The following is an 11,144-nucleotide window of genomic DNA, read 5'->3' as shown; positions in this document are numbered from 1 at the left end:
ATCTTTTAAGTTTATATAATCTGTGATAAATTTATGATAAAATGACGCTCTTGGGCTTTAATAGCGTCTCATCTGTGGTGGATTATTGGACAGGCGTTCACCGTCGATGCCTTAAATGCAGAAAAGGGGTCCTGTCTGTTTGCGCATGTCCGACAGATGATGCTGCTTTAGCAGACAGCAGCACGAAGAGCTGATACGCTGATTACAATCCTTATCAACGTTATGTCGCCACAAAATGAAGTTTCCTTACTCAAAGATTCCTGAGGAGTAAGTATCGCTCTCTTTAACACAGGTCACGGCGGCGCTTTCCGTCAACGAGAAGCTAAAGTTTGCTAACCAGCTGGCCTGTTCACAATAAGCACAAAGAGGCTCCTTATTTATTGTGGTGCTTGACTTGAGGTAACCTTTTGAACGATTTAACATCAGTTTTCTGAAGGTGTCTGGTTCTGCTTGGGGTTCACATGGTGTTTGGCCACTGGAATCGTCCGGGGTGGTTTATTGAAGGCTTCAGGCGTTAGCTAGCTGTTTGAAACTGCAGCAGGTTGAGACTGGATTGTTAGACAGATGGCTAACGTTACCTAGCTGCACACCGGCTGTCAGAAAGTTCACCTCTCCCGCTGTATGACCACCCCAAGAAAGCGGTTCAGCCTTAGAAAGACAGCTTTAGCTGGTGTGGGTATGTTTGAAAGGTTGGGTCTGTTTTTAACCATCCCTTTCCTCCCTTCAGAGGGTAAAATAAGTGTGTATATGTACAGCTAGGACTGAAGCGTTGATGTGTAGCCCAATGCATTTTAATTAAGATTAAGTAGAAAAGCCTGGTGTCTGGCATCTGACACAAACACCATTTCTCAGCAGGAGACTTCATCTGAAACCTCTGGGGAATTGTGCCAAAATAAACGCACCTCTGTGGTAAGGAAGGATGAATGCTGATAATGTTTTATTGATTCCTGATTGTTTACAAATTAGGGTTACACTGGTTTAGTGTCTAACTGCTTTATATTCTGGGTCTGAACACTGTAGACAAACTTGTGTGTATAATCATAAATATGTCACTGAATAAAAGTCAGTGAGCACACTAGAAGGTCTACAGTTTCTATGGATTGTATAGTTTATAACTGGTTTGTCTTTCCTATCCTGAATAACAAGTCAGTCTTAACTTCCACTGTTCAGACAGTTAACTCGTGATGAATCATAAACTGCAAATGGAGGATGATTCGGCAGTTGTGCTTCTTAACAGATCCCTTCCTCTTCCCTCTCAGTGGAGGAGCTGAGAAAGCGCCAGCAGTTCTCAAAATCTTTATATTCTCCATTAATCTATTTTCTTAATTGTCTTATTTCAAGTCTTTAAAAAAACTCCTTGAAGATATATTTATTTGAGTTAACATGAAGTCAGAGGTTTCAGTGACACTTTAAACCACAGCATATATAACTATGCAATATTACAGAAAAGGCTGAAGACAGCCTTCCAATTCCTTTTTATGGAGGGAGGAAAATGGGAACTAGGTGCAGCAATTTACTTAATATCCAGAAATAAAAAGAAATGCAATATGTAAGGCAAAATCACAGTTTGTACTATTATAACAAGCTTGAAAGTAAATATTTGGTTATGACCACCAGCCTGACTTCTTAGGTAGCTGTCTTGTAACTTGCCAGTCTTCAAGAATAGTTCTCCAGGCTTCTTGAAGAACATTCAAAGCCCTTCTTTGGATATTTGCTGTCTGCTGTTTGGTTTTGATGATTCCACGCTGCTTCAGTGTTGACTCTGACGAGGCCAGTCCATGACTGATGGTGTTCCACCGTCGGTGGTTTTGTTTTGTTTTTTAAACCAGGTATGTGTTTACTACACAAAGCTGTGGACAATCAGATGCTCTCTGGATTGTACTGCATGTTGGATCAAAATCTGATGGTACATTTCTATATTCATAAATCCATAAATTTTGAAAAGATCTCCACCAGCATGACTGAATGCAGCTCCAAACCATGACAGAACCTCAATTATGATTTGTTGCCACTGATTTTCAGTGTGGTTCGTATGTAATTTGGCATGCCTCAGCTTTTTCTCCCCCTCCAAACATAAAAACATTCTTATGAAAATGGTAAGGTACAAGAACTGAACAGAAAATGAGTGAAAAAGCCACCAATGTCCAAAAAAACCTTGAAAGACATTAAGAAAACTTGGAGAACTATTGCTCTGTGCCACACAAAACAAAGCCTAGATCTGTTGAAGCAAATTGTAAAGAAATGAGAGGTACTTCAAGGCTTTTGCACAGTTCTGAATATGAGGTGTCTGTGTGGATACATAGCCTCCAGTTCTGAAAAGTGAAGCTAGCGTATTGCTGGTATAATTGACAGTCAAAAAGGGGATATAACAGTGAAATGTTAAAGAATGGCTTGTATCAAATATGTTTGTATTACTGGAGAAAATGAAAGTAAGTAATTCTAAAAGGACAAACAAAATGAAGAAAAATGGCAGTTTGTTTTCCTTATTTAAAACACTACTTTATATATAGCACTGGTTCTGTACCTCTGCATTATGATGAAATATTTAAAATAAAAGTTTTAGATTGTGTTGTAAGCAGATTTTCAGCATAGCTCTTGGCTTTTCCCCAATTGTTGAATTTTCTAATTTGCTGCTAAAACATTTTGGCACATTCTTAGCTTGACACAGAAAGCTGGCTGGCTTACAGTCTGCCATCACTCTACAACTATGTGCTGCTTTGTTCATCTCCATCTCAGCTCCTTGCTGCCTGCAGTGTGTACACAGAGAGCTTATACAGAGCCATGGTTTCTCTTTATTACAAGCTGCCATTTGCAAAAGGTCAAACTGAACTGTGAAAATCAGTGATGCCAAAGTATTTTCACACCAACGTAAGTGTGTGTGTGTCAACGGCTGACTTTGACCTGCTCTGTTTGTCCCCCAGTATGGTGAGGAAAAGGTGTCCCGTGCTGCATTAGTTGAAAAGTGACATGCTGGCCCGCCTGCCAGCATCAGTTAAGCCTACCATCAGACTACTTTCCCGCACGCAGATGAACACTGGACCTCCAAAATGTAAGTGCTGTCTTTTATCATGTTGTGGTGTTTCTTTTGACTTATCATACTAGTCAAGCGGTTTTCTAAACACGACATCCACAATTTCCAAAGATTTAAATGACACTAAAGTTTAGTTGTATAAAATATCTAATCACTGAGCATCTGAAACTCGTAGTGGGATGACCTTGTAAAGCAATGCAGAAAATGTATGTAAATGATAAAAATTACCAGTAAGTTTAGACAACTGATTTTAAAAAGCAGTTAAATTGTGTCCATGCTTCCTGCTTTCAAGATGCAGTTAAATATTCAACATCTGTTCAGAACATTACCGTAAGTGAAGTGGGTTTTTGTTTGAGGCTAGTGCACAAATGATGACACATTATTGAAAACTTCTGAATTTTTGTGGCATTTCCCACAGAATAAGATTGTATTTGTGGCTATATTGCAGCAGGATGAGTATGCACAAAAACGAAAAACATACTTTACTAAATAACCCAGTGAATGATAGCATATTTACTTTGTGGGAGGTAATAAGAGCATTAATTATCTGCTTCTGACATAAATATTGTCATTGCTGGACAAATTCAAAGTCAAAGTCCCCCGCTGTGGCAGTAGTCTTTGTTTGTCACCTGGCTCTCCAGAGCAGAACATGCATTATCATAGCCAGCTACAGTCTGCTACTGTGTGCAAGGTGAAGTGCTGTCTGATCAGTTTCGCAGCATTTGGCTTCATCTGAGCAAAGGGACCTGCCCTGTCCGACAAATGGTGAATAGCTGACCGGACAGCACCTCAGAGCAAATGGATAATGAATGCAGAAAAACCAGAACAAGAAGCAACTGAAAGGTGGCTGCAACAACTTGAATGGGGATGTCCTTGGGTTCTGGGGACTATTTTGGGTTTCTGAAAATGGGGAGACTTTGTATAGGCTGTTTTTGTTTTGGGTTTTTTTTTTTTTTTAAAGCGCAGGATGATTGCAATCTGGTCCACTTAGCAGCTTTAGAAAATATGAGTGCATAGATAAGTGTACAACTTTTGTGTATTTTTGTAAATGTTACAGTTTTGGCTATTAACAAAGACTCCCACCAAGGACATTTTCAAAACTCTATACTATAGACCAGGGGTGGGTGAACTCCAGGCCTCGAGGGCCGGTGTCCTGCAGGTTTTAGATCTCACCCTGGGTCAACACAGCTCAATCTAGTGATTAGTTCATTACCAGGCCTCTGGAGAACTTCAAGACATGTTGAGGAGGTCATTTAGCCATTTAAATCAGCTGCAAGACACCAGCCCTCGAGGCCTGGAGTTCTCCACCCTTGCTGTAGAAGATGTTTTAAAGTTTCCCCTAAGAGACGGTCACCTTGGTTTTTTGTTTTTTTGGTTTTTTTTCCCTCCAGTTTGCATTGAAGAACTTGTATAACTGTGCAGGCTGACAGCATGTTTCTCTATAAAGTTTTGTGCTATGTGAAATCCCAGTTGGTGTTATTTTCTAAGAATGCTTTTTTGTCTGATTTTGCACATCTTGCAGGGGAAACTACACAGAAAATGAGATCTGCCAGCTATCCAACCCCAGCAGAGTTGGATGCCTATGCTAAGAAAGTTGCCAACAACCCTTTGACCATCCAGATCTTCCCAAGCAGCGTCAAAGTACCTCAAAAGAAGCACATTCGTCGCACAGTCAACGGGCTCGACACATCCTTGTCCAACCAACGGCAGAGTCCCTACTCCTCTCAGGTCGGCAACAGTGGGGGCCTGCTGGCTGTCCTCCGTGCACCTGTCAAAAACTCAGATTCTAGCCACGCCCGACAACTACATAATTCAGTCATGAATCCTCACAGTGGGCCCTACGCCACTGAAAGCACTTTAAACCATCCTCAGCCTGCTCCTCACCTACAGGGTCCGTCTCAGTCTGCACTCCAGAAGCAGAACTTGGTTCACCCTCAAGCACTACAGCAACAGCACCGTTTGACTCATCCAATGGCTTTACAGCAGCCTCACCCACAAGCTTTACAGCAAAGGAATATGGCTCGTTCACAAGCTCTCCAGCAGCAACAGAGCTTGTCCCAAATTCAGGCGCCACAGCAGCCGAGATTGGCTCATGCACAGGGTATGCAGAGACAGCAGAGCCTCCCTCACAACCAGACTGTGCAGCAGCAGCCACAGCAGGGCCAGTCATGTTCGTCAGTTGTACCACAGCAGCATCTTTCTCATCTGCAGTCACTAAAGCATCAGCCGGCTCCTCCACAAGCTTTACTTTCACAGCAAGGAGTGACTCAGGATCTGCGCCACATATCTGATGGATCTCAGCTTCCAAGCATGCAGCACACCCAGGGGCTAGTTGGGTCGCAGGCCCTTCCCCAGGCTGTTGCTGCAGGCCCTCCTACCATGCCTAATTGCCCCCAGCAAGCCCGACTGGGACCTTATGGGCCGCAGAAGCTCCCTGACCCAGATGCCCCACCAAATATAACTGTATCTACCTCCACCATCCCACTGTCCATGGCAGCCAGCTTGCATCAGAACAGACCTGGTGACCTGAGCATCATTGTGCACCAAATCAACCAACTGTGTCAGGCTCGGGCCGGTATGGGCACCACCTCAGTCTGTGAGGGACAGATTGCAAACCCCAGCCCCATTAGCCGCAACCTGCTCATCAATGCCAGCTCAAGGGTGTCCTCTCACCACCCAGCTCTGGGCAACATACCCAGCAGCCTCATGGTGGGACCACCAGACAAAGCTGCAGCCCAAGCTCCCAGCGTTTCTCTCAATTCACAGCAGAGTATAGCTGCTGCGAATAGTGTACCTGCTTTTCACACCAACCCCGAGAAGGTGGTGCAGCAGCAGCTTCAGCACCATTTACATCAGCAGAAACGACAGCAGCAGCAGCATTTTCAGCAGCTCCAGCAGCTGCAGCAACAACGCTCCTGGGCTCAGCATCAGTTAGCCCACATGCAGCAGCCTCCTGAGGGGGCCAATCCTTGCAAGAATCCAAGGATGGAACCTCCAGCTGAGTGTGCTTTCCCCTCCAGAAACCTCTCCTACAGTCACAAGCTACCAAACAGTGCACAGAGCTTTCCCCTAAATCATCCTGCAGAAAAACCGCAACCTTCATCCCCTGTTAAATGCCCAGCAAGTTCTATGCCTTACATTAATGGCCACTACATGAAGCCACCGTGGAGCAGCGTTCAAGCAACAGCAGGAAACAATGGCCCTCAAGACCTCTCAATGGCTTTCCAGGGAGGGCAGGCTGCTGCTTCCAGAGACAGAATCCCAGGGGCAAAGTATAGGCCAGGGAAGGAGGGTCCTAATGACCAGTCAGAGCTGATGCAGAATGTGGATTTCTTAGGTGGGGATTTTCAGATGCCCAGCTTTCAGGAGCAGAATGTGGATGCAATGGGGAATATACACAGGTCCGCCAGGAGCCAAGTTCAGGAACCTGGCAGCAGCGGAGCAGTCCATGCTCATCGCCCAGGTTACTGTTAAATGTGCGTTTATGCCCATGTGGCGTGTACTGAATTTTTTGTTTTTGTTCTGGTCTACAGTTGCTTTCAGCTTCTGTATTTTACTCTTTAAAACCTTCAAAGTGAGCAGTTAAATTGCATTGCTTCAGAGCTTGATTTGAAGACCCACCAGGTGTGATGTTTCAAAGTATTCCTCAGGTCTTAAGCCATGTCGTACTTGTTGCAGATGAAGGGTTTTTGAGATCGTTGTCGACTGTTTTATCTGTGGCACAGATGTGCTGCTGTTTGTTCATATATCTACGGTGTTCAGAAATGTTAATTTGCAGCTGAGACTATGCTTGCCTTATGATTGTCACAGTGCTTTTCATAGGTTGACATGGAACAACTCAACTTTTATTAGCATGTGTGGCCTTAGAACTGCCCAGAGGCAAGATAGAATAGGATGTCTTTGTGTAATGTTTTTATTTGCAATTATTTATCTTCCTAACAGCTTTGATCCATTTGAATGGGGGTTACTTGTATATGCAATTATTAGGACTGTTGACAGTGCTCAATCCCATAGCTGCATTGTACATTTGTAAAGGGGCCTGGGTGTGAGCCAGAGCTCCCCTATCAGGAATACTAACATAGCTTCTGAACGATATTGTTGGTGGTCCAGGTGATTTTTGACATTGCTCTTGGTGGGATGTTTTTTTGGTTGTGGTGTGTTGTTGTTTTTGTTTGTTTGTTTTTGGTTTTTTTTTAAAGGAAGGGGGAAAAAAAAAAAACAAACCCTGCCAGTACTAGCAAAATCGGTAACCACCTCCATTTCTGAGATTCTTGTAGTGTGGGAGTTCCTTTTAAATGTTTCTGTTGTTGTTGTTTTTGCATTTCTGTACATTGTCTTACTTGAATCGTAGAATTTGCTTTTAAATGTCATGCTTAACATTTGGAAAAGGGGCAGAAACTCTCATTAGCTCCCCACATGTTAATCTTTAGGCAATGTGAAATAGAATGGATCCCATTACTTTAAACTGAGCGTGTCTGTATGTGAAAGGTAAACTGATCATGTGCATGCATGCAAGTACGTCAGATCATGCTACCGGGGGAAAATGTCATTTCCCTTGAGCACACGTTGTCACCATTTTATTACTGTAATGCAAGTGAACTGATGTGGCGTGGATGTTTCCTTTTCTGTGGGGCTTGTGGTCAGTTGTTCATCTACTAGTCACCGGCCTTACCACGTGTTGTATTTTTGTGACCTACAAAGAAAGAACTAAGAATATGTAATGCAGGTCATGTTTTACTAGATGTACCATAGTTGATGTTGTCTGGGCTTGTGTTGCTGTACTACCCTCAAGCCTTCTGGAAAAAGCCTTAAATGACACACTAGTTATAGTCTACTTTAACAGTTTCTTTGCCAGGATCACAACTTGTGTATGGCTGTGAGGAAGGTTGTTTGTTTTTTGCCCCTGAACTTTGGTTTCCCTATTTAAAGCTATTTGGGAGGTGTTAACATGTACAGGCAGTAGGAATGGATGATATTGCCTTAAGGTAATAATGCTACTCATCCCAGATTATAAAGCCCTCATCCTTCTGTCTGAAATGTTGCCTAAGGATTTAGGATAGCGGAGAAAACAAATGACTTAATAGCAGATTTAATAGGTATTTAGACCAGGGATGTAGCAGTTATTTTAAGGTATTTGAACTGTTGTAACTAGTTGTTACATATAATATCCTCATAGTTTAATTTATTGTTTGGACCACTGCATCCTGAAGCCATAGGTATTTTCACATTAGGTGCCATAGGTGACATACTGATGCAGGCAATAGGTTTGCATCCAACCTTTAATGTCTTTCACAACAGCAGTTCTTTTTTTCCTAACTGGATTGTTCTCAGAACATCGTACAGATTAAAAGGGAGAAAGAATTGCAAGATGATAAATCTTCAAAGAGAGACAGTTCTCTTACAAGCTGTAGCTTTTCTGGAGTTCAGTCTTTGTACTTAATGGCAGTTTTTTTTTTTTTTTTTTTTTTTTAATTTTACTTTTTAGTTTAGGTTTTTGTTTTTCCTGGCTCTCATTTTTGATGTGCCTGCCCCCTGAAGCTGCTATTAAATTAAATCTTGACACACACGTATGATCTGTGTGTGTGTGTGTGTGTGTGTGTGTGTTTCTGTGGTGATGATATATGGGCTGTATCAGTGAAATAAGTTCCTATTTATTTGATGGGTGCAAGGTGAAAGTTGTCACCAGTCAAATGCAGGTATGTTTGGCTGTTTGTATGTCTTGCGAGCCAAATTTAAAGAAGATTCTGTATTAATGATTTAAAACTGACCAGTATTCAAGGTGGCAGAGTGAAGTCTGACCCACTGTGGCCTAAAGACCTTCCAAACCTGTTTGGGTTTCTTTAACATTAAGTTGACTGGGTGAAAACACTAAAGGATTAGACAGACCCGCCCTGTTAATGTTGAACTGCCTCGTTACAGCCCACCACAGTCAGGTTCTGCAGTTTCATATGAAGTGCCTCCACTGGGTGTAGTATGGAGAAAAGTGTGTGTGTGTGTGTGTGTGTGTGTGAGGGAGTGAGACTGAGTGCTTGCTTGTATGTTAAGCTTGGGTACTTGCACACAGGTGTGCGTGCTGACAGAGGTGCACAAAGTTGATCTCTGATGGGGGGACCAAGCTGCTTAGTATAACTACTGATACTGTGTCATGGACTGAAGTCCTGGAGTGTGCCACGATTCCCAAACACTGTCAGGATGTGTGAACTGTTTGCTGCTGACTCACTGACCAAAGTGACCAGAAGTCCCTCTCTAACCACTCTGGCTGAAAGCCTTTTGAAAGCTTGTTAATGAGCAGCATCCTGGTGACCTAACAAAAAGCTGCTGGGGTTAAATAAAGTCTTGTGAAGTAAAAGTAACGATGTGAAATGCGCATTTATTTAAAAAAAAATAAAAAAAAAATAATAGAAATATCTAGAGTGAGTAGTTCCTTTTTTGCAGAGTGCACCCCAAATGTTCTGGTTTTAACCAGAAATCTGGAAATGCATTAAAATACAGAAATATTGTACAAGAACTGTGTCAAGAATCACATCTACTTGAGGATGTTGTAGCTCAGCTTTTTAAGTTGATATAGATGGCAATATTTACTGGGGCACAGACATAACAACTCTCTCTAGATTTTGACTGATTTATATAATTGTCTTTGGTTATCAAAGACATGTTGTGAACAGTGGTGGAGGGGGGCTTACTTTCTCTACTTTGAAAATGTGATATTCCAGTTTTGCCTAACCTTCAGGAAAAAATGTCTTGCACAAACATTCCCCTAACCAAAATAAAGTTTTCAAACACAAAGCTATTGACTGACTTTTTTTTTTTTTTTTTTTTTTTTTTTTTTTGTGAGCAACATGTTTCAAGGGTTTAAAGCTAATAAAACTGCATATATGGAATTACACTTGAATCTGAATTCAGTTTAAGCAGAAAGATATTTGTGTATGAATATCGAATGGCCAACATTCTCCTTCAGGTTTTTCAGGTCGAGAGCAGAATTTATGGTTCCATCTATTACAGAAAGTCGTCCAGCTTCCAAAGCAGCCAGACCATCACACTACCACCAGGTCTGATTGTTTGTTTCACCTTGGAACTTTCCCATAGGCGCCGTTTTGCTCGGTTTCTTTATTATTGTTGAATCATGAACGCTGACCTTAACTGACAAGTGAAGCCAGCAGTTCTTTAGATCATTGGCGGGGAACTTCAGGTCTCAAGGGCCAGTATCCTAGAGGTTTTAGATGCGTCCTTGATCCAACACAGCTGATTTAAAAGGGTAAATTACCTCCTCAACATGTCTTCAGAGGCCTGGTAATGAACTAATCATTTGATTCAGTTGTGTTGACCCAGGGTGATATCTAAAACCTGCAGGACAGACATAACAACTCTCTCTAAATTTTGACTGATTTATATAATTGTCTTTGGTTATCAAAGACATGTTGTGAACAGTGGTGGAGGGGGGCTTACTTTCTTTACTTTGAAAATGTGATATTCCAGTTTTGCCTACTTGAGGCCTGAATCCCCCCACCCCTACTTTAGATGTTCTTCAGTCGGGGGTAAAAATAAAAAAGAGAAGTTAGGAAAAGCCGCATTCTTTTTCTCGGCACTGTAAAAGATGTCATCTGTTTTTGATCAGTTTTACCAATTTGGCTGTTGCTAAACTGGCAACATACTTAGATAAGAGGGCTAAGTTATAAGCTAATGCTAGCGAGTTTGTTTATGCATGCAGTTATCTAAACAATCGATGCAACGCACAGATACCTGCTGAGTAACATAATAAAATTCCAGAATTTCATTCACCAAAACTGAAGCACAGACTTCTTGGACAATCAGTTTTATGCCAGATAATTGCTTTGAAATGTTCTGAAAGACACAGACCAACAAAAAAACCAAAGAATACTAGTTCAATAACTCCAATCAGCAATGTTATTGCCTAGCCTGCAGCTTTGGACTAAAGCTAACTGTGTCAGCACACTTGTCAATCAAAGCAGCCGCACCATAACTTGAGCATCCGGATTGATGGGTTATTAGAAAAAAAAACTTCCTCCTTCTGTTGTTAAGTAGGAAACAATGCATAAAGACGAACACTGTAATCTGTGTCATCTCTAAACCTGCTTTTTATTGCTGTTAGGCA

The 11,144-nt window shown here is 41.9% G+C and overlaps 1 protein-coding gene across 3 annotated transcripts; it reads left to right on the top strand.

The window, feature by feature from the left end:
- The first annotated feature begins 118 nt into the window (after positions 1-118).
- On the top strand, positions 119-9,817 carry LOC116311897 (protein FAM222B-like). 3 transcript variants are annotated; one of them, XM_031729122.2, is made up of 4 exons: positions 126-267; positions 856-909; positions 2,922-3,049; positions 4,554-9,817. In XM_031729122.2, the coding sequence occupies exons 3-4, from the start codon at positions 2,968-2,970 to the stop codon at positions 6,503-6,505; spliced, it is 2,034 nt and encodes a 677-aa protein (XP_031584982.1). In that variant the 5' UTR covers positions 126-267; positions 856-909; positions 2,922-2,967; the 3' UTR covers positions 6,506-9,817. The 3 variants fall into 3 exon arrangements, with proteins under 3 accessions (XP_031584981.1, XP_031584982.1, XP_039454014.1); XM_039598080.1 differs by having other exon boundaries at positions 853-909; XM_031729121.2 differs by lacking the exon at positions 856-909 and having other exon boundaries at positions 119-267.
- The last annotated feature ends 1,327 nt before the right edge of the window (positions 9,818-11,144 follow it).

Source organism: Oreochromis aureus, linkage group 14 (genome assembly GCF_013358895.1).
Source record: "Oreochromis aureus strain Israel breed Guangdong linkage group 14, ZZ_aureus, whole genome shotgun sequence".
Classification (NCBI taxonomy): Eukaryota; Metazoa; Chordata; class Actinopteri; order Cichliformes; family Cichlidae; genus Oreochromis; species Oreochromis aureus.
This window is presented reverse-complemented; position numbering and strand designations above follow the sequence as displayed.

Excerpts from the sequence above, each read along its gene's own strand:
- LOC116311897 (XM_031729121.2), top strand. The coding sequence starts at position 2,968 with ATGCTGGCCCGCCTGCCAGCATCAGTTAAGCCTACCATCAGACTACTT. Across the intron at positions 3,050-4,553 it reads GAACACTGGACCTCCAAAAT|GGGAAACTACACAGAAAATG; the intron begins GTAAGTGCTGTC and ends CACATCTTGCAG.